This window comes from Epinephelus moara, chromosome 1 (assembly GCF_006386435.1).
Source record: "Epinephelus moara isolate mb chromosome 1, YSFRI_EMoa_1.0, whole genome shotgun sequence".
Taxonomy (NCBI): domain Eukaryota; kingdom Metazoa; phylum Chordata; class Actinopteri; order Perciformes; family Serranidae; genus Epinephelus; species Epinephelus moara.
This window is the reverse complement of record NC_065506.1, coordinates 35,791,223-35,811,747: the sequence shown is the minus strand read 5'-3', so window position 1 is coordinate 35,811,747 and position 20,525 is coordinate 35,791,223. Positions and strand designations below refer to the sequence as shown.

Genomic DNA, 20,525 nt, shown 5'->3' with positions numbered 1-20,525 from the left:
AAAAAACATGGCTGCTAACATTAAAACACTGACCGCTTTCGACTTTAAGGTCTTTACCAGGGTGCAAAAGGGTGGACAGGAGTCAAGCGTTTTATAAGCTTGGTAGGGGGTGTCACCCAATCCTGATTAATAAATGAATGCAGGTGGGTGACAACAACGAATTACAATTAGAAGCCATTTTGAAGTTGACACGACTCCGCAGGTGTTTACCACTATCTCGTTCTCCTAAGTACAGCTCATTTAACAGAAGAAGCCAAACTTTTCAGATGTTAAAGACATGGTCCAACATATGGGGCACTATTCTTACTCGCTTTCTTGCCGAGAGTTCGATGAGAAGATTGAAACCAGTTTCATGTCTGTCTGTCTGTTGTGTTGCCAGTCTTCATGCTAAGCTAAGATAACTGTCTCCTGCCTTCAGCTTGTTGTGAAGTAGCTCAACAAGAACTTTGAACAAAATACAAAGTTTACTCTATTATTTAAAGTAGAGCACAAATAATGCACTTGACTCCAACTTTTCCGTACTCAGTGCTGGAGACGCATTTCAGACTGTACCAAACAAATATGGCAGCAGCACAAAGCAGCTAAGGAACAATGAAGAGCAAGGTGAAAGTGTTGCGTGAGAAAAACAGACGAATGAATACTGAAGCCTTGATTCTGTTTTTCTGCCCTGTGCTTACATGTTTTTTTTTCTTCTCAATTCAATATCTATCATCGCTCTCAAGTTTTATCTCTCTGCTGCTTTAAGCCACACAAACACATACAGTCTCACAGCATCTATAGCATCGCTCCCAGCACTTCCTGGCCAAGTAATAATTGGCTGAGTCTTTGTAGTCACCTGCTGCAGCTTTGTTCTGTTAGTTCCCGTCTGGCCAGCGCTGGGGTCAACACCATAGTGATTGCTTAATAATTCATAGGCATGTTTTTAATTGGAGGAGTTGAGCGTGTGCATTTCTAGACGGGGTGAGTCACTCGGCAGATGAGCCTCTGTGGGCCGTCTGTGTCAGTGCTCTGCAAACAATGAGACTTCCTCCCGCGGGCTCCTCGGTCACTGTGAGGAGCATCGTGGCTGATATGCAGGACTGTGGAAAAGCTGAAGCCCCCGAGAGAGCGAGATTCTTTGCTTATAATCTTATAAAATCATCTCCGGCTCTTTGAACTGCTTCCTTCCTGTTGTTGTGTAAGATATACCGCTCTCCAAGGAAAGACTTATAGGTTCTATTAATACTCAGGCTGCCAGGTGCTAAACTAGAATATTCCAGACACGCTGTTTACCTCGGGGAATTTAAAAGGGTCTTTACACAGCGGAGCCACATGAGGTCTTTGTTTTGAAACACTGTTTAACTCAAACTTAATGACTAGTTCATCACCTGATTAGACAATCAACAGAAAATGAATTGACAACATATTTGAGGATGAATTACTCATTTAAGTCATTTATTTAGCCAAAGAAACATTTGCTTCTTCCTGGTTTTTAAAATGTGTTGATGTGCTGCTTGTCTCTGTTTTAATGTGACTTTTAATGTCTGACTTATTGATCAGACTTGAGAAGCAACATGAAGACTAGATTTCAATGATATGTAGATTGACAGGAAATTTTCTGCATCTGTCATCGATAATCAATTACCCTTAAAAGTCATTTTTCAAGCATTAATGCCACATATTCTTTCCTTTTCTTTATCACATCTCATCTGTAGCAACTGGAGTGTTGGTCAGACAGAATCAGATGACATCAGCTTTAGCTAGAGGATTATGTGATCTGCAATTTTTTACTTTTTATATTTTTTATGCATAACAATTAATCAAGACATTATTCTGCAGACGATCTGAAAATGAAAAAGATTGTAAGATGAAGCCCTGATAAAGATGTCACCTTGGACATTTTGTAACTGACTTTCTTTTTCCCCGTTTTCTAATTTGATTGATTCAACCATCATACAAATTTCATAGAGTGTAAAGCTAGATTTGCTGCAGTGTTCAGGTTTATAACCTGCTAAAAAACTGTCAAGAAGTTCCTAATGGAGCTGTCAATCATGTCAATCACCGCTTACAAACTGTGGTCAAACTGTCAAACTAAGCAGCGCTGGTCAAATATAAGTCAAGATTCTGTACTGCATTGCTTATTTCTTGTGGGTCACAAACCCTCTCATTATACAGCTGGTCGTGGTCCAAAAGTGGGTCGTGGGTCCATTCTGAATGGACCTCAGGTGACTCGCAAAAATGTCAAGTTTGTGAAAAACACGCTTTATTTTTAAGTACAGCAAATTTCCAACACAGAGCTTTTATTTTGAAGTGCCGTGTCTTGCTGTAGAGTGAGTGACTAACAGACAGCTACTTAACAGAGACAGCAGATTAACTCGACTGCATGGCCAAACACAAGTATGATCCTGATTATATTAAACTGTGTGGACCTTGAACTAATGACTAATGAGAATCCTGGACCCTGTGGATGGACCAGTTGGGAACCACTACACTAAAATATGTTTCTGAAAACATAAGAAGTAAGAAACAGGCAATGCAGTAACAGAATTTTGATTCATATTTGATCAGCGCTCAAATCTGTGTTGCAGACTCTGATCGATTGTGTTTGTTTCCTTGTTTGTGAAATGCCATAAGTGCACTAAGAAAAGGCAGAGGAATGATTTTTTTTTTACAGATTGTCTATCTCATATACTACTATGTAGATAAAGGTATAGTTTCAGTAAATATAATAAAGTTATTTCTCATAAAAGTAACCAACTACAACCGTAAGGACCACTATGATCAGAAAAACACTGACATACTGTCTTCTGCTGTTGAAGCAGAAATACATACTGACTTATGAACTCTTTAACTCTTCGTTTTGTTTATCTTTCCCTCTGCTTCACACGTGGCTAACTGTGTCTCCCTTTGATGATGACGGTGATGGGGAGACACAGTCACTTCAGGAAAAAGGTGATTGCCAAAATTCAGCCTTCATCATTTATCTGCAGACAGAAAAGGCATTTAACCAGTGACGAGCAAAGGTCAAAAGACTGTGTGGCCGCGCAGGGCTCATCCTCATTAGAAATAACAGCACCATTAGGCTCCGCTGAGCTGACAGTCAGCTAGTTTGGATTATAGATGACTGATGCAGTAGACATAAGGCGATGCGGCTAATGGCATTCGTGCCAAAATTCCCTGCTGCTCTGACTACAGACAAAGTCAGTGGCTGAATTTACATTCCCCCAGCCTGATTATTTTCACAGTGGAGTTCAATTGAACCAAAACAGGACAAATATAAAGTAAATTGCTGTTAAAACACAGCCAACACGGAAAAAAAGATAAAAGGAAATTGGGAGAAAAATTGGGCAGCAGAAAGGTCTAGGCTTCGGTAGGCAGGTGAAGATAACAAGACCGATCTATACAAAAACCCAAGATCCCACAACAAAACCTATCATTTCCTGCTGAGGTATAATCACCTCCTGAGGGAGAGGAGTGGTACTGGGTAAGAGCAAGAGGCGAAGAGCTGGTGTACAGTGAAGAAACGCACCGAAATGTTGGAAGAGGAAGAGAAAGTAGAAGTGGAACTTCAGGAGATGAAGGGGTGTTAAAATAAAAACTGATTTTTTTGATGAAGAAAGGATGAAGGGGGCTGAATAAATCATAAACTTTCAAGGTAAAGTACCGCCTCCGTTATAACAGAAATTATTGTTTTACAAACTCTTCCAGACAACCCTGCTCTCAGCAGTGCCCCTCTGTTGATTGAAGACAAATGTGCTGCAGAGGTCTCACCTGCTCTTTGTCCTGCAGCTCAGTCTCCAGCTCCTGCACTCGTACAGACAGCTGGGCGTTTTTCTGTTTCTCCTGATTGGCTTCGTTGCACTGAGCTTCTAGTTCTGCAATCTGCACACGAAATGAAAAAGATGTTTATGAAAAAGTAAATCAATGAGGAAGGTGTTTTAGAACATATTCCCATTTCCCTTACCCATCATATTTGTGTTTGTGGAATCCTAAATAATTATGCTGTGTTATATTACTGATGTCATATCAAAAACTGACACCAGCAATTAGAGAAAAAACTTGCAGCATGTTACAAAATAAAGAGCATCATTGCAACAGCAGCCCAGCTGCAGTAACAGCCCACATTGATTATGAAACTAAAATAATTCTATTTATAGTGAGACTCTGGTGCAGGAGCACAAAAGCTACCAAAAATGTGCAGCACTTCACTCGCTCAGAGTGGAGAAACTTGGTGAGGAATTCACTCTTCCCACTAAACACATTTTAAGTAATAGATTAATCAAACTACAACAGAGTATATTCTCATTTTGTGAGTTTGCAGTGCAGTTTTGTTCCTTTTATAAAAGAGGCAACAGTGTTTCTAACCCGTCACCTTTTCTGCCAGCAGGATTGATGGGTGTGTGTACATTATTTAACTTCCCTGACTGCATTACCTTTTCCCTGAGCGTGTCACTCTCTTCCTTGCAGGCACTAAGTTGTTTCTTCCAGCTCTCTACATTAGCGGAGGACTCCTGCAGTGCGTCCACCAGCCTGGCATTATTTTCTCTTAAAGTCTGCAGCTCGGTTTCCCACTTCTTGGCATTGGTGTTGCTGTCAGACAGGAGAGAGAGGGAGACAGAGACCCAGAGAGTTATTGATGGAGGAAAATTTTTGACAGGTTAGTGCTGAAGGGCCCGAGGCCTGTGCCCACTGACATGACACATAATGCTACAAAATTCTCCCAGTCATGACTATTTAATTAGCTGCGATGTACATCGTGCTGTCAGAAGATATTTAGATGATTAAAAAAAAAGAGGAGAAGTGGGAAAAGTCTCTGAGGTCTAATGAGCTGCAGCCCTGATACAGTCCAACATACAGTTTGTTATCTTTTCAAACCACAGCGTGTGTTTCTGTCTTATCAATAAGATCAGGGAGGTTGTGATGTATATTTAGTATGCATCGCTGTTCCCTTCCTTATGCATGGCTGGTTTGAAGTGTGCTGCTCTCCATCAAATGCGGACAGACTTGCATCGCAGCATTCTGCAGTCCTCGGCTGTTTCACTGCTGTGACACATTTCAACAGAACAAAATCCCAAAGCCTCGTGAAGGCATGAAAAAGGGCAAAGACAGGGAGCAGTGGAGGACCAAACTGTGTTTAACAACCACAACCTGGAGACGTTTAATGGTTCGTGTAAGGGTCAAAACAAATGTTTCTCCTCTGACAAAACATGTTTTGTTTGGAGTCAGTGTTTAAATCACACAGCAATTTTACAGATCTGTAATTTCCTATTCATCTCTCTGAATGTTTCCCAGGAGGAACTTTCTAATTTAGTACTAATCATGAGAAAGAGTTGGTTGAGTTCAGTTAGTTGGTCAGAGGAATCTTATTTAATTGAACTGGCCAAACTAAACCAACATAAACATTCTTTAGTGAAAATCTTTTAAAATGATAACGTTTGAGAGGGGAGGAGTACTTAGATTTCCACAGCTGACTTTTTGTCAATAATGTGGCTTCCTCTGAGTTTACAGGGAAAAGCTTTACGTCTTATTAATATCTTCTGGGGCAACTGGATGTGCAGTCAAGCTCGGGTCCTCTACCAGAGGCCTGGGAGTTTGAGGGTTCTGCGCAGTACCTTAGCTGTTCTAGGACTGGGCTCTTCTGGACAGAGACCTCAGATGTTGTACCTGGAATCTGCTGGAGCCACTCTCCCAGTTTGGGGGTCACAGCTCCCAGTGCTCAGATTACCACTGGCACCACTGTCGCCTTTACTCCTCACATCTTTTCTAGCTCCTCTTTAACCCCTTGGTATTTTTCGAGCTTCTCGAAAAAGCTTCTTTTCACCAGTTTGTCAGTCTGGATCTGGAAGTCCCTCAGGATCTTAGCTTGGTCATTCTCAACCACCCTAGGAGGTGTCTTCCATTCTGACCTTGGGACCTCCAGCTCATACTCAGTGCAGATGTTTCTGTACATTGTGACAGCCACTTGGTTATGGTGGACCCTTACTTCTATTGATCTAAATCACAAATGGCTGCGCCCCTGAAAAGGTCCAGTGAATTGCCCCTCCCCAAATCTGCGTTACTCATATCAACACATGCCCGTGCTCTCTCTCTCTCTCTCTCTCCTACTTTAGATTGGTGAATTTCTTGTGTCCGCCCGCTTGCAGTTGCATACAAAAAAAAAAAAAAAAAAAGACTTGTACCACTTTCAAAAGGGAGGGGGGTTTCATTGTGACAATATTATGACTATATTTTACTAAAATTATGCAATGTTAATATTTTGGTTCAGAATAAACTGAACATGACTGCTGGCCTCCATGGGCCCCCCTAACAGCTGAGGAGATGTTGTGCACTGACTAAACGACTTGCTCTGTCCAGGAACTTTGTTACGAATGTACGACTACATATGAGTTCTTTTCTAGGAATGGAAAATAAAGTGTTATCTACACAACTCTAATTTTCTTATGTGTATGAAGTGTGTATTCCCAGGAAAGTTCTGCTAATTGGTCTTTTTTTTTAACCTCAGGGCCTTTGATCCCATCTGGATCGACTGTGTGAGTGATTTTTTTGTTGCTACCCAGTACTAATTCTGGCTAAATTTGCTCACTGTAGTTTTGGTTAACTCGGATGCCCTTGGGTCATTTTAATCCCATCTGGAACCACATCTGGTGTTTCATGCAATTACTGATTTATACACAAGGCATCTGGATTATAAAGGCCATATAATCAAATGGCAGGGCAGAGCAGCGTCACTCTTTAGATTAGATCTGATGATTTCTGAGCCCTTTGGGGACGTGATATCATCCCAGCAGCAATAAAGTGAAGAGAGGGAACATTTGAGCACACTTTGGTGGAGAGAAAATTAAAAGACAAGAAAAAAATGGTGTGAAAGCGATCAGGAGCTGCTGTGAGTTAAAATAGTATGATGCACCGTGGAGTGAGTTTAGCTGTATTGTCAGATTATGTGCTGCGTGATTTGGGAGAACACATTCAGAGCAAATTAGATGCACATCACAGTAAAGAGGTTCATCTGAGGTTTTCATGAAGGAAAACCTTACCTTTGTTCGACTGCACTCTTGAGACGTTCATTCTCGGTCTTCAGCACAGCAGCCTCCGGACCAACATGAGAGATCTTCTCATCGTCCGTCCCATTAATGCTGGACGCCTGGTTGGTTGAGGGCGTCTCACGTCCAGACTCCTTGTAGGGGACAGAGGGAGATGTGTTATGGTGCAGGGCAGGTTTTGACTCAGTCTACCTGCAGTGTTCTAAAGGTCTGATGGGTTAAAATCTATAAATGTGTCTCATAAATCTTGCTCTGACTGTGATAAAGGGCTCTGGGCTTCTTTCGATGAAACACTGTAAACACTCCGGACACGTCAGCTATGACAGCGGAGGGGTGAGGGAAAAACTGATGCCAGTATTTATCATGTCATATGGCCCAGCAGCTTTGTGTGTCTCAGAGCCGAGTCTGGATTCTGCCATCTGGAGTCAGTGCAGGCAGAGAGCAGGCCAGGCTGCTGGATCCACCTCCGGTCAATGCTGTTTACTGTTTACGCTGTTTACTTACTAACTGAATTATCAATCCGAGGTCATTTGTGTGATCTGATAAACTTTTGTTTTATTACTCCCACTGGCTTCCTTGTCCTCTTAATTACTGTTGTGGCTTCCAGGTAGTAAGTAGGTTAGGATGACCTTTGACCTTTTTTTTTTTAATGACGATTCACACTGTCACATTAATTATTTCTGTTGTGTTGACATGTAATATTAAATAAGCCTCAAAGGCCTGAGTTCATATAAATATTTGAACTTATCTATTTGAATACTTGATTATGCCCAAAGCTATTTCTAAACACAGAATCCGTACACATTAGTGTTTGTTTAAAGGACGACTCCATTAATTTTGTTTTTTGTTGTTTGGTTTTACATCATTCTGTAGCTTCCCAGTAGTGTTCCCTATGTATTCAAATCCCAAAAAATCCAAATTTTGGCCTAAGTATGTATTTTTTAGCCCTAAAATGTTATTTATCCAAGCCTCTCTAAAACCTTTTTCCCACCTAACCCAATGTAGATTTCTGCACAATGTTGTTGCTACGTATAAACCCACATACTGCTGTGGACACATTAGTTCAGTTTTGAAAGTCACAAAATAACAAACCAACTTAACGATCGAGTCGGTGGTAGACCAGCAAACCCCTGTGTGCTGTGAAGTAAAATTAATGTTTGTGTCAATGGAGTCTGGTGGGTGAAGAGAGCATCGATAACAGCTTCAGTTCCCTGTCAGAGAGGGCTGTCTCACAGCGAGCTAAAGTGGTAAAAGAATCTTAATATAGCGTACTCTTACACTGATGTGGATTTTTCTTTTTTGGTGGTCCTATTTTTGGAGGACCAAAATATATTTTGCTGCTGTTCCCGTCCACAGCCACCAGACTCCTTTGACAGAAACAGTATTTTTACCTCCCAGAACACCAGGAGCTACCGGTCTACCACTGCCGCTGATTAGTTTGTGTCAATGTGTGACTTTTGGAACCAAACTAACATGGCGTCCACAGCTGTAGGCTACATTGTTTAGCTTCTGTGCCTCGGTACTCTTGTTTGCTTCTCCAAGCTGGGAACGTGCTAACCGCCATCTCACCGTGGGTAATACACTGCCTATGGATCCATTAATGTGTTCATACAGTACAAATGCAGTATTATATTGAATCTTAACGTGTCTTCATCTGGTTAAATAAAGGTTTAATAGCACCATGTTCCACCTCCAAGCTCAGATCTTCCAAGCTAATACTTTTCTCACTCTCAATGATTACAATCAGTGAACAACTTGTGTGGGGGGTGAGGAATCAGCGCTGTAACCTACGTCACTACTTTTTGATAGCGGTTAAGTGGAAGTTTCCATTTGAAAAATACAGAAAAGAACACAAAGACAACAACAGTCCTGATTTCTTTGATGATGTGGTATTAAAACTTGGGACCACTGAGGACTATTGTTTGGTAAAATCTAGCCTTAGAGCCAACAATGGACAGATCCACACCAAGATCCTTAAAGGGTTACTTCAGTCCTGGATCAGGGCATTAGGAACTTGAGGTTATGCCATTTGTGGCATCTGTTTATTCCAAATGTAACGTACTATGTGATGTACAAATGCACTTTTCCTTCTTCTCAAACACCCATAGTTCCTACTCTAGAATCCACGTGTTTGCCAAAGTATGATCTCCAGGGTTAATAAAGGCTCCTGTTTATCAGCCATTCTATCTGACCAGAATCGACTTAAGACTTGAGAGATGGATATCACACAACCATCACAGCTAGGGATTTGAAACATATTTTCTTAAGGAATTCATTTTATTTATGAAGGCCATATAATTCATTCAAACTAAAACAAATTTTTCTTGCCACGCCAACATAGGGAGGCCTTAAAAGCATATTTGAAGGGGCAAGTCCTTTCATACAGCACACATAAGAGAAAAATGAACTAGAATTACCGCTTTGCAGTCAAGTTGCACTTAAAGTTGGAATTTTATTTCTTCTGTGTTCAATTCTGAAAGAGGGTGACATTTCTACCATACCAGGGCTGTGGGGGGGTGGTATGGGTTCTCTGTATATATCTGTTTATTTTTCTCGTGTATTTGTTTGTTTCAATAAAAACATCTTTAAAAACAAAAGGAGAGTAAGCTAAAATGAAATGTTTTCATCGCTAGTTTTTCTCTGTGGAGGCCAACAGTGACTGTAAAGGGGACAATAGCAAAGTAGAGGTGTTACTGAATCAGAATTTCAGACAGCAGAGAGATATAATTTACCTCAGAGTGATTGCTCAACGTCTCCACCTTGTCTTGAGACTTGTCCCTTGCCAGCTTGGCTGCCTCTTTTACTTCCTGGAACTTCTCAGCAAACTGAAAATATGAGAGAGACGTGTGAGAGTTGTGATGATTAGTGGTAATACAAGCGCTGAAATGTCACACACGGTGTGGCTCGCCTTAAAACGTTTTGGGAATCATGGAGCCAAATTATCTGGTGATAGTAAAGATTTAAGAATCAGACACAGGCCTGTCTTTAAATCCTTTTCTGATTGCTTCATTTTTTCCAGTTAATGTTCAGTTAATGAGAAACTGTGCACCGTCACACTCCAGTTTTAGTGAGAAATACATAAATCATCTCTAAGCTTGATGCTTTTGTGATTCATGTGATGCTGCAGAAATGTTTCCTCTCACCTTGGCCAGCTGCTGCTCCGAAGCGAAGCCCAGTCCAAACACAGTGTTGGCCCTGCTGTCCGCCCACTGGCCAAACTTTTGTGATGTCTTAGTGAACGTCATGTTGGGTGTGATGGTACTGTTGATGATCACCTGTTAGGACAAAACAACTTTCATTAATTTCCAAGTCCTGTTAGCGATCATACTGGTAATCAATACAGATGTGCAGGCTTTCAACACCATTTTTTTTTTTCACAAATTCCAGGTAGCACGGGGTGAGTAACTGATGTACAAATTATTTTGCGGGTCAGGATTCCTTTAAAGAAGGAGCTCCAGCAGCTGCATTCACATAATGAATGATTAAACAAAGGCCAGTCCCCTATTGTAGCTCCATTCATACAGAGCAAATCTGTAATACCCTTTCTTAGGATGATCCACTTCATCAAAACAGTCTGATTCATATGCATGTTTGAGAGCCTCTCTACAATACAAAGCTATACTGTTTACAAAGCAATCTTTGGAACTACTCAAAGACTAATTATCTATTCTCTCTATAGAGGGGAAAACAATTTATACATAAAAAGGAAAGAAATTAGAAATAAATTCTTGATCCAGGATGAAAAATGGTGGGAGTCTCAGTGTCTCACAACGTCCTGTAAATCAAAGAATCCATCTTCAATCAGAAAAAATAACACACACTCAAAGAAGCTGAACCAGAGCTTATTCATTTTATGTTTCACTACAGAGTTAACTATACTTGCCACCAGGTTTCACGTGAAACATGAACAGCGTTAGACTTGTAACATTTGTTCCTCGGTTCCTCTGTTCAGAACAATTGGGAGTGAGTATCCAAAGTTTTCTCTGAATTGAAAGGTAAGACCACATGAGCGCTACTTAAAAGGGATACTCTGCTGATTTTCAACCAGCTTTGTATCGTAACGATGTGGGCAGCATGTGTAAATGAACTGTGGTAAACTTCTCTCCATCTCACCAGCGCCCAGATCTACTTGCTCATCTTCCAGCTCAAATCTGCCAGATGAGATGTTTTGCACCATCCGGCAGATTTTCGCTGGCTGTAGGCAGGATTGCTCGGGGCTGATGTTCTCACTACAGATTGTTCATTCCTGCCAACACGGACAAAAAGAGTATAGAAGTGAATCGAGGGAGAGAAAGCCACCCTACACTCTCTCAAACTCAGATCAAACAGTAAAACTAATTAGTGCTGATCAAATATGAACCAAGACTCTCTGTGCTGCCTTTTTCTCGCCAAAATGTTTTCAGAAACGCATTTTAGCTTGCCGTTAAACTTTAATTCAAGATTGTTTGTTACCAGTTGGGCGTGTATTGTTTCCTGTGTGAAAAAGGACAAGCTCACATTATGTCACCCACCAGCAGGAGTGTTTATTGGCCTAATGTGGCACAGTGAATTCTGGAAGTTGTAGGTTTTCTGCCTCTTAAACAAAAGCAAATGCCACATGCAGCCCTTTTTCTCTGCTTTCTCTGGACATGTAGCACCAATTTCCAAACTATTTTCATCTTTTTACTGCACAGACAGCCTAATTTTATGAGAAGACTTATCTTTCTAGCAGTGAAATACTTTTTAAATGACGACTCAGTCAAATGAAAGAAGAATTATTAATGGAGGTTTTATAGCCGCCAAAAACTTTGAGTCCAGAGACGGCTGCCACCTCACAATCTGAGCACCAGAGAATGGCTCACATTTTTTTCGTGACATTGTAGCCTATAACTTGAGCTGTCAAATGTCTGAAATCCTTCACTTTGGAGATGTGGGCACACGCAGCAGCGCAAAAAAAAGTCTCAAAGTCTCCCCACTCAATTTAATGTGGTCCGTCATAGACTCCAGAGATGGGAGGATGTGGGTGGGGGAAGGTATATATCCTATGTATCATTTTGTTTTACAATTTGAGCTAAATATTTGCTCACAAACTTAATAAATAAAAATACTGACACACACAAACAGACAAACACCATATAGTGGCGACTGCTGACCCACTAACCCCTAAGTAGTCAAATTACAGCCTCCATATTTGCTACAGTACATGCTCACCTGTTGTTGCAGCTATGCAGTAAATCAGCTGCTCCAAAACATCTGCTGCAGTCTAAAATTGTAACCAGTGCACACGGCAGTGACAGCAGAAACCAACAGACTCTTAAAACACTACTTCAGCAAGACCACACTGCAGCGATGTGTGTTCGCTGCATCACCGTAGATATAAACATGTCTAATCATATATGAACAGCTGGATGTGTACACAAACACAATCAGCTTTAATTTACTACTGCGCATGTACACAAGCCAAATCTCACCGCCAAGATATAAGAGAACTTAAAAACAGCACATGCAAATTACCCCCAACAATTAAGAAGAATAGAAGACAGTTTAATCACGGTGCAGCCCTTGTTTCATAGCAACATGGCTCTGATCACAGGACTCGAGAATTCAAATTGCTGACAGACTCGTGTCCTTTCCTACGCCCCCACCGTCTCCCTCTCCATTTTTTTCAGTGGCTGAGGTGTTAAAACACTTTACACTGCATCATTACTGGACACAGATACCTAAAAAAAGCAGAGACTGAGCTAACAGAATGAGGACATTAGCACGCAATCAATACCCTCTTAGACGTTTCTGACCCATGCAGAACAATACTAATGGATCCTGGAGAGAGGTGACTGCACATACACAGAAACAGACCTCTATCAGTGTCACGCTGCAAAGATTACAGTCGCAACCTCTAATTCAGGCTGCATTCCCACATCAAGGGTTTATAAAGAGAGTGGCAATTTACCAAGGTGCCACTAATCTAATTTTAAAATCATAACGCTTTCAGAGGCTTTATCAAAACAGTTACCTCATTTCCCCCCCGAAGAGGAACCTGAGCGAAGCCAGAAAAACACCGACACGTCTCATCTCAAGCAGCTGAGTGAATATTTAACAGAGCTCACCGTGTCGGCTCAAAGAGAAGTGTTAAGATAAGATGAAACTTTAATGATCATTGTGAAGAAACTGGGCCGTTGCTGCAGGATGGGGCAAAAATAAATAAAAGGAAAAAATGAGGTAACCAGACTGTAAACACACGTAACCAACAGTTTAAGCATAAAATGTCAAGAAATATATGAATCAAAATACAATGTTTCCTTTTGAAAAAGTAGTACTCAGATTTATTAAAGTTAAAATATTTTGTCAATCGGCCAATTAGAGTCTAAATTTCTTCTCAGTTTTATTTCCTCTGTTTGCTGGAAACCCTGTCAGAGCTTTCTCTACACATCATGTTCAGAGCTTCTGCCTGAAGTTTCACCTCTTCACATTGAGAGCTGACATCTCACATTTCACTTAACATTGAGCTGAGGTCGTTAACCAGTGCCTTGTTGGGAAGATACGACTGAACTACCCAGTTATACAACAGAAAATGAATGCATCCAGCTTTTGATTTAAGAACATTAAATGAGCAAAATTGGCACATAAGACTATCAACCTGTCTTTTTTTTTAATAACCTATAGGTGGAAAGGTAGAAAGTGAAAGGTACAGTGAGTCACTGAACCTGCCACCTCTGCAGTGTGTTACAGGGTAATGAGCAAGATTAACTATACACCTCTGACACCACACACACACACATGCACACACGCACGCACTACAGACCTAAAGCTTGCATCAATGTCCTGCTCTACATGCGTGAAATTTACTCAAAAACCACAACTAGAGCTGAACCACAATCCAAATATTATGATGACTGACTTAACTATTTCAATGTAATTGTAATAAGCTACCAAACTAAATTGTAAATGAAGTTTGTGTTTTACACATAAGAGTTTTGATTGATGTAGAGCTGAAAGAAATGCAGTCAATTAATCGACTACTTGACTGATAGAAATCCAGAACTTTATCAAGGTTACTTTGTCAAGCAAAAATACCAAACATCCCCTGGTTCCTGCTTCTTTATTATTAGAATATGCTGCATTTCTTTGTATTTTAGGATTGTAAACTGAGTATATTTGGATTTTGGCCTGCTGGTTTGACAAAATAAGCCATTCAAGGACTCAACATGGCCTTTAGGAAACCTAATAAGTCAATTAATTAAATTATTTTATGTGATATGGCCATACTATGATAAATGTGAGATGTTTTGTGAGAGAAAAACATTGTGACCATAAGCTCACCCATGTCGCACAAGCCTTACGCATAACAAGGCTTTACAGAGAAATATGCATATCAAACAGAAAAAGGCATTTACAGATATTGTTGTCATGATACCAGAATATTAAACTTCGATATACTGCTAGTGTAACAAAAAAATACTCAATGTCTCTTTCAAAACACAGATAAATGAAAAAAAAGTCCTCAACACACAAAATAGTATTTTTTTTTCTCTTTTTTTAAATTACAACCTGCACACAGTGCCAGTACAGAAAAAGTCACTGAGCACACTACTCCAGTCACATGTTGAGAGAGACAATCCACAGTAAATGTTTGAGTATGTACAAAGGAGGAAACGTACATATGCAAAAAAACTATTAAGATTATAAAACCTTGCGTACGCCTGCCAGTGCGCAATTTACTTAAATAAATCCCAAATTGTGTTATCAAAAATATCAATTTATCAATACATATTAAAAATTTGAAACTGTTTCAATACTTATCTAACGCAGTATTCATACTACTGATACTACTTTCTCGTTCTCTCCCTTCTCCATCAGCAAGTTGACACACACACCACTGCAGTGCCCCCCCGCCTTCTCCCACTCACTCACACTGCTGTCTTGTCATCACTTGTCTCATTCACTCCGGTTGCACAGAGGCTTCTGTGGCACGGTTTTGTTTTTTCACTTGCACTTAATTGCATTCTGAATGTGTGACAATTTTAAAGGCTTATGAACATTTGAACTACCACAAGAAAAAAAAATGTTTCCACTGATGTAAAAAAAGTTTTATTCTTAATGTTTAGTACAGTCATTCTGCTTTTTTCTGCTACTAACCAAGAAAAGAGAAGTCGTCACTGTCATGTTACAGCCTTGTTAGATTTTTCTATTAATTAAAAAATTAAGTTGTAGGCCCCTTAATGTCAAATTTTCCCCGTGGTGTCAAAAAAGGTATTGTATCGAAGCTAGACATTCAGGTATTTTGACAACACTATCCCAAATCATCAGCCTCATATCCTGTCCTCTACACACCAACATTCAACCGTAAATGGTCAATGCAAAACACCACATAAATGTTCAAGAGTTTTCCGTTTTCGGAAATGTACGCACATTTACTCATCAAGTTTTATTTTCTTTTGACGTCTTTTGACTTCTTTTTACGCGAGGTGTTTTTAAATGTGCTTTATAAATAAATTTGAGTTGAGTTTTTAATAAATCCCAATTTATGCTTGGAGGCAAACGTATAGTTCAAGCCTGTTTACTCAGATAAATGACACCCCAGCTGATTTCCTTCCTAATTGTTTCATCTGTACAGCCTTGGGTTGAAAATCTGATCGCAGATCTGTTTGTTTTTTTCACTTATTACAGTTAAGGTCAAAATTATTAGCCCCCCTTATAAAATCAAATAAAACCCTTATCCTTCCAATGACATGGGCCATAACCTTAAGTGTTTATAGTTTGTGTGTGTCCGCAAGAACAAAGACAACATCTGCATAAGGTCAAATGAACATTTTTATTGGTTTGCTGAACTGAAACAAGAAAAAAGCAAAAAATGCAATGGTCAAAATTATTAGCCCCCATGTGATTTTGTGCTTTCAAAACAAATTAACTGGGTTTGAAACCACACCTGAGCAGTCAATTAGGTTTGAAAACACACCTGAGCAATCAATTAGCACTGAACCTTATTTAAGTGACTTCAAGAAGCAGAGTTAGTATCACTTGACCACTTGAATGAAAGGGATACTCCAGGGTTGCTCTATAATCTTCGTAAGAAGCAATATCATCATGCCAAAAAGCAAAGAAATCAGTCTGGACCTCAGACAGAAGATAGTGGATCTTCATCTTCAGGGGGAAGGATATACTGCCATTTCCAAGCGTTTCATGGTTTCTAGAACAGCTGTGCGTTGCATCATTGCAAAGCACAAAGAAACAAAGTCTGTTAAAAATAAACCTGGCCGTGGTAGAAAACGCAAGATTTCCAAAACTTTGCAGCGAAAAATAATCAGAGATGTCAACAAGAATCCCCAGACCTCTGCAAAGATGATTGTTGCTGAACTGGCTTCCTCTGGACTTGATGTTTCACGCAAGACTGTTGTGAGGGTTCTTCATCGTGGTGGACTTCGTGGTCATCGTGCAAGAAAAACCCCATTGCTCTCACAGCGGCACATTAAAGCCCGACTGAATTTTGCCAGAGACAATCTGAAACATAAGGGTGAGTTTTGGAAGTCTGTCCTTTGGTCTGATGAAACCAAACTTGAGCTGTTTGGGCATATGGATGCTGCTTTTGTTTGGTGAAGGAAGGGTGAGGCCTTCAACCCTAAAAATACTGTCCCCACAGTGAAGCACGGTAGTGGCAACATAATGCTGTGGGGCTGTTTTGCTGCTTCAGGGACAGGAAACCTTGTTCGGGTGCATGGGACCATGAAAAAAGAGGATTATGTGGGTATTTTGAAGGCTAACATCAAGACATCTGCAGCCAGTCTAGGGTTAGGTCGTCGCTGGATCTTCCAACAAGACAATGACCCGAAGCATACATCAAAGTTAGTCAAAAACTTTTTGAAAGACACCAAAATCAAGGTTCTGGAGTGGCCCTCTCAGAGCCCTGATCTCAATCCTATTGAGAATCTGTGGAGGGAGCTCAAGGTTCGGGTCCATGCTCGGAGACCAAGCAATCTGCATGATCTTGAACAATTTGCCAAGGAAGAATGGGCTAAAATCCCTCAGGAGACATGTGCCAACTTAGTTAGAAACTACCAGAAGAGGTTGTTGTCAGTTTTGGATCAGAAAGGCTACACTATTGACTATTAGTTGTCAGAGGGCTAATAATTTTGACCATTGCATTTTTTTTCTTGTTTCAGTTCAGCAAACCAATAAAAATGTTCATTTGACCTTATGCAGATGTTGTCTTTGTTCTTGCGGACACACACAAACTATAAACACTTAAGGTTATGGCCCATGTCATTGGAAGGATAAGGGTTTTATTTGATTTCATAAGGGGGGCTAATAATTTTGACCTTAACTGTATATCTTAAGTATTTTCAATCCTACTGAATATACAATTAACAGGAATTGTCTCGTTTTAAACACGTGGTATTAAAAAATATTGAAGTACTGCACTTTGACAACCATGATGTGGAATCCCAACTGATGATCTGTGTACGTTAACATACAGCACTACCTGGCTGCCCCCATCTCCGTGGGCCCTGTGACTGTGGTGGCATGTATGAGTGTACGACTGATAAGCAAGCGAGTGAGAGTGGGAGGGTGAGACAGAGGGAGGGGAAGTGGAGTGACGCTGGCAGCTGTGCCGGTGGTGAGCCGGGCTGCGGATCAAGTGGCACAAGAGGCGCAGAGCGAAGCTGGGCTGGCCAGTGGCCTGGGGGTCAGTTAGAAACTCGGAGACAGCCAGGAGGTTATAGGAGAAATCTTCCTCAACCGATTATGTGTCTGCAGAGAGCAGAGAATCTGCAGAGTCAGTAAGTAAGATAGGAGACGTGGAACATGGGAGAGGAAAGGGCTGTGATCACGTGACAAGCACTAAATGCCAGGAGATTTTGTCGTAGCTCGCTCTACACAGAGCGGTCGCTTTTTTAAGATGATAAAAACTTGAATGTCTTGTTAGAGAGCCAAAACCCTCGGCCAACTTGTGACTCCATTCCACATATCATAAAAGGTTTTTGTCTAAAAGCCTGGAACATGATACTTGAATAATATCAACATTAAAAATGTAAATTGGTCGATATTACTGCACTTGCTCATAACATTTGAATATTTCACTGTTTCACCCACTAACTGGTCAACAATTGCAGACTTAAGTGACGTCTAACTTAATATTAATTTTGAAGGATACATATATCAAAATAATGGTGACAAATGGGCAGCGAGGATGGTCGTGATGATGATGAACAGGCGGAACTGGCAGCAGTGTTATAACTGAAACATGGCCAAAGAAAGATGAGATAATGGTCGTCGTGTCCTCTCATCAAAGCAGGCAGCAAAATGGAAAATTATGATTGCTCATCAAGCAGAGGTGTGATGTAGATGAAGTGAAATGTTAAATATTTTTTTGTATGCCTGCCAATGACCTGATGAATTTCATCTCACCATATATTAAGGACTGCAAAAACACATCGTTCTCCGGTGCCAATGACGTAGGTTTGGTTTCCGAAGGGAGGAGGAGGGTTAACTTAGTCAGGGGTGTACCACCACATTAAAATCTTAAAGTGAAGGCTGTTGTATTTCCGCACAAACTTATAAGGATCTACCGACTTATGACTAAGCTGGTCCTCATACTTTCCATAATGATTGGAGCCTGTGTTTATTATTAAAGCTCTGATCTTACATATCATAGATGAGCATAATTTCACAAAGCAAAAAAGAAAAATGCTGCTTAATAATTGGGGAATTTAACTCCCTGGATTAAATCCCAGATGACATGTCTTGGTGTGATCCTTGATTCAGATCTAAGCTTCAAGTCCCACATTAACAAGGTGACGAAAACATAATTTTTCCACCTCAGAAACACAGTTAAGGTACGACCATTTCTAAATGAAAAAGATGCAGAGAAACTGATTCATGCCTTTTTTTTTCTCCAAGCTGACTCAACTCTTGTAATGCACTTTTTACTGGCCTCCCAAAAAACACCACTGAGAGACGTCAGCTCGTTCAAAACTCTGCAGCTCGGCTATTAACCAGAACCAAGAGGAGAGAGCACATCAGGTCAGTCTGAGCTGCTCTGCACTGGCTTCCTGTTACATTTAGAGTTGATTTTAAGGTCCTTCTCCTTGTATACAAAGCCCTACATGGCTAACTCCCTTGTTAACTATCAGCCTATTTATTGCCATTATTATATAGAACTGTCCATAATAACTATAGACATGCTTCTCCAGGCTGCACATAAGTAAACACACATAGATAATATGAATATGAAGGTATTAAAGATGTTGTCCGTACAGGAAATTGGATCAACTTATTTTGATGCACAGGGCTCCACAAAGTGTTGGTCTGGTCACCCATAACACCCTTCCCTGCCTAGAGAACTTCATGTGTATCTTTGCACAACTTTAATTCAAGCTTGTTTATTAATAATTTGTTTTGTTTGTTTTTCTGACAAATTGTTATGTGCAATGTTGTTTACAATACTGACCTTCCTGATGTTGGAGATCGACATTAGCTCATACCAGCTTTGGTGTGAGTGCAAATTAATCCTAATTAGTGTTGTCACGATACCAAAATCTTTGTTTCGGTACCGATACCAATATGAATTTCGATACTTTTCGATACTTTTCGAAACTTTACGGTACTTTTCGATACTTTTCGGTACTTTTCCTAAGGAAAAATCCTTTTGGATACAAACCTTTAGAACAATAAACAGTAGAGGTGTAACGGTACCAAAAAATCATGGTTCGGTAAGTATCTCGATATGGACGTCACGGTTTGGTTGCTCAAATGTTTCACCAAGTTTGTGTTGTCTCGTGTTGTCTCCCTTTGCAAGGCAGACTTTCTCTTGTCTTTTTTCACGTGCACCAGCTGCGAATGTTGATACAGGTGTTGTCATACACACCACTTGCGCAATCTGTGCTCCAATAGGAACAAGAAAGGCGTTTGTGTGCATAAATGAGTAAAATAAATTAACTAAATTAATGAATTGAATCAATTTCAAAGTACCGGTATTTTCCAAATGCAGTATAGTACCGTTTGGAATACTCTAGTACCGCGGTACTATTTTAGTACCCGTTTGGAATACTCTAGTACCGCGGTACTATTTTAGTACCGGTATACCGTGCAACACTAATCCTAATAGATGACTGTTTGAAAAACTTTCATCAACCCTTTGCTTTCTCTAATCATGATTAGAAGTACCCAAACTAGTTTGATTTTAGTGATTAATCCAAACTACAATTTGAAAGCACAGGCAGCAAATATCGGACTGTGAGGCGCGGGGTGACACGTCCCTTTCTAACCCAATTGCCAGAAAAACAGGCACGAAACATTTCTGCAAACCACACATAGGTTTCATTTGCACATTATTATATAGCTGAACTGTTGACACTTTAACTTTCAACGCTGTGGTTAACCTGTAGTTATGTTCAGCCACAAAACCACTTGGGTAAGGTTAGGACAAGATCATGTTTTGGCTTAAAATATCCAGTTTGGGGCAGTGATGTCTCAGTAAAAACAACTTGGACAAATGTTTATATGATACATAAAAATCTACAAATTTAACGA

General features: G+C 40.3%; 1 protein-coding gene across 1 annotated transcript in view; it reads right to left on the bottom strand.

Annotated features, from left to right (window-relative positions):
- The window catches only part of homer2 (homer scaffold protein 2), a 45,117-nt gene that overhangs the window by 5,008 nt on the left and 19,584 nt on the right, over nt 1-20,525 (bottom strand). Inside the window, exons 3-7 of the mRNA XM_050044957.1 lie at nt 10,163-10,294; nt 9,752-9,844; nt 7,014-7,153; nt 4,413-4,569; nt 3,751-3,861 (exon numbers count right to left, since the gene is read on the bottom strand). Coding sequence (XP_049900914.1) covers nt 3,751-3,861; nt 4,413-4,569; nt 7,014-7,153; nt 9,752-9,844; nt 10,163-10,294 — 633 coding nt within the window. The remainder of the gene's footprint in view (nt 1-3,750; nt 3,862-4,412; nt 4,570-7,013; nt 7,154-9,751; nt 9,845-10,162; nt 10,295-20,525) is intronic.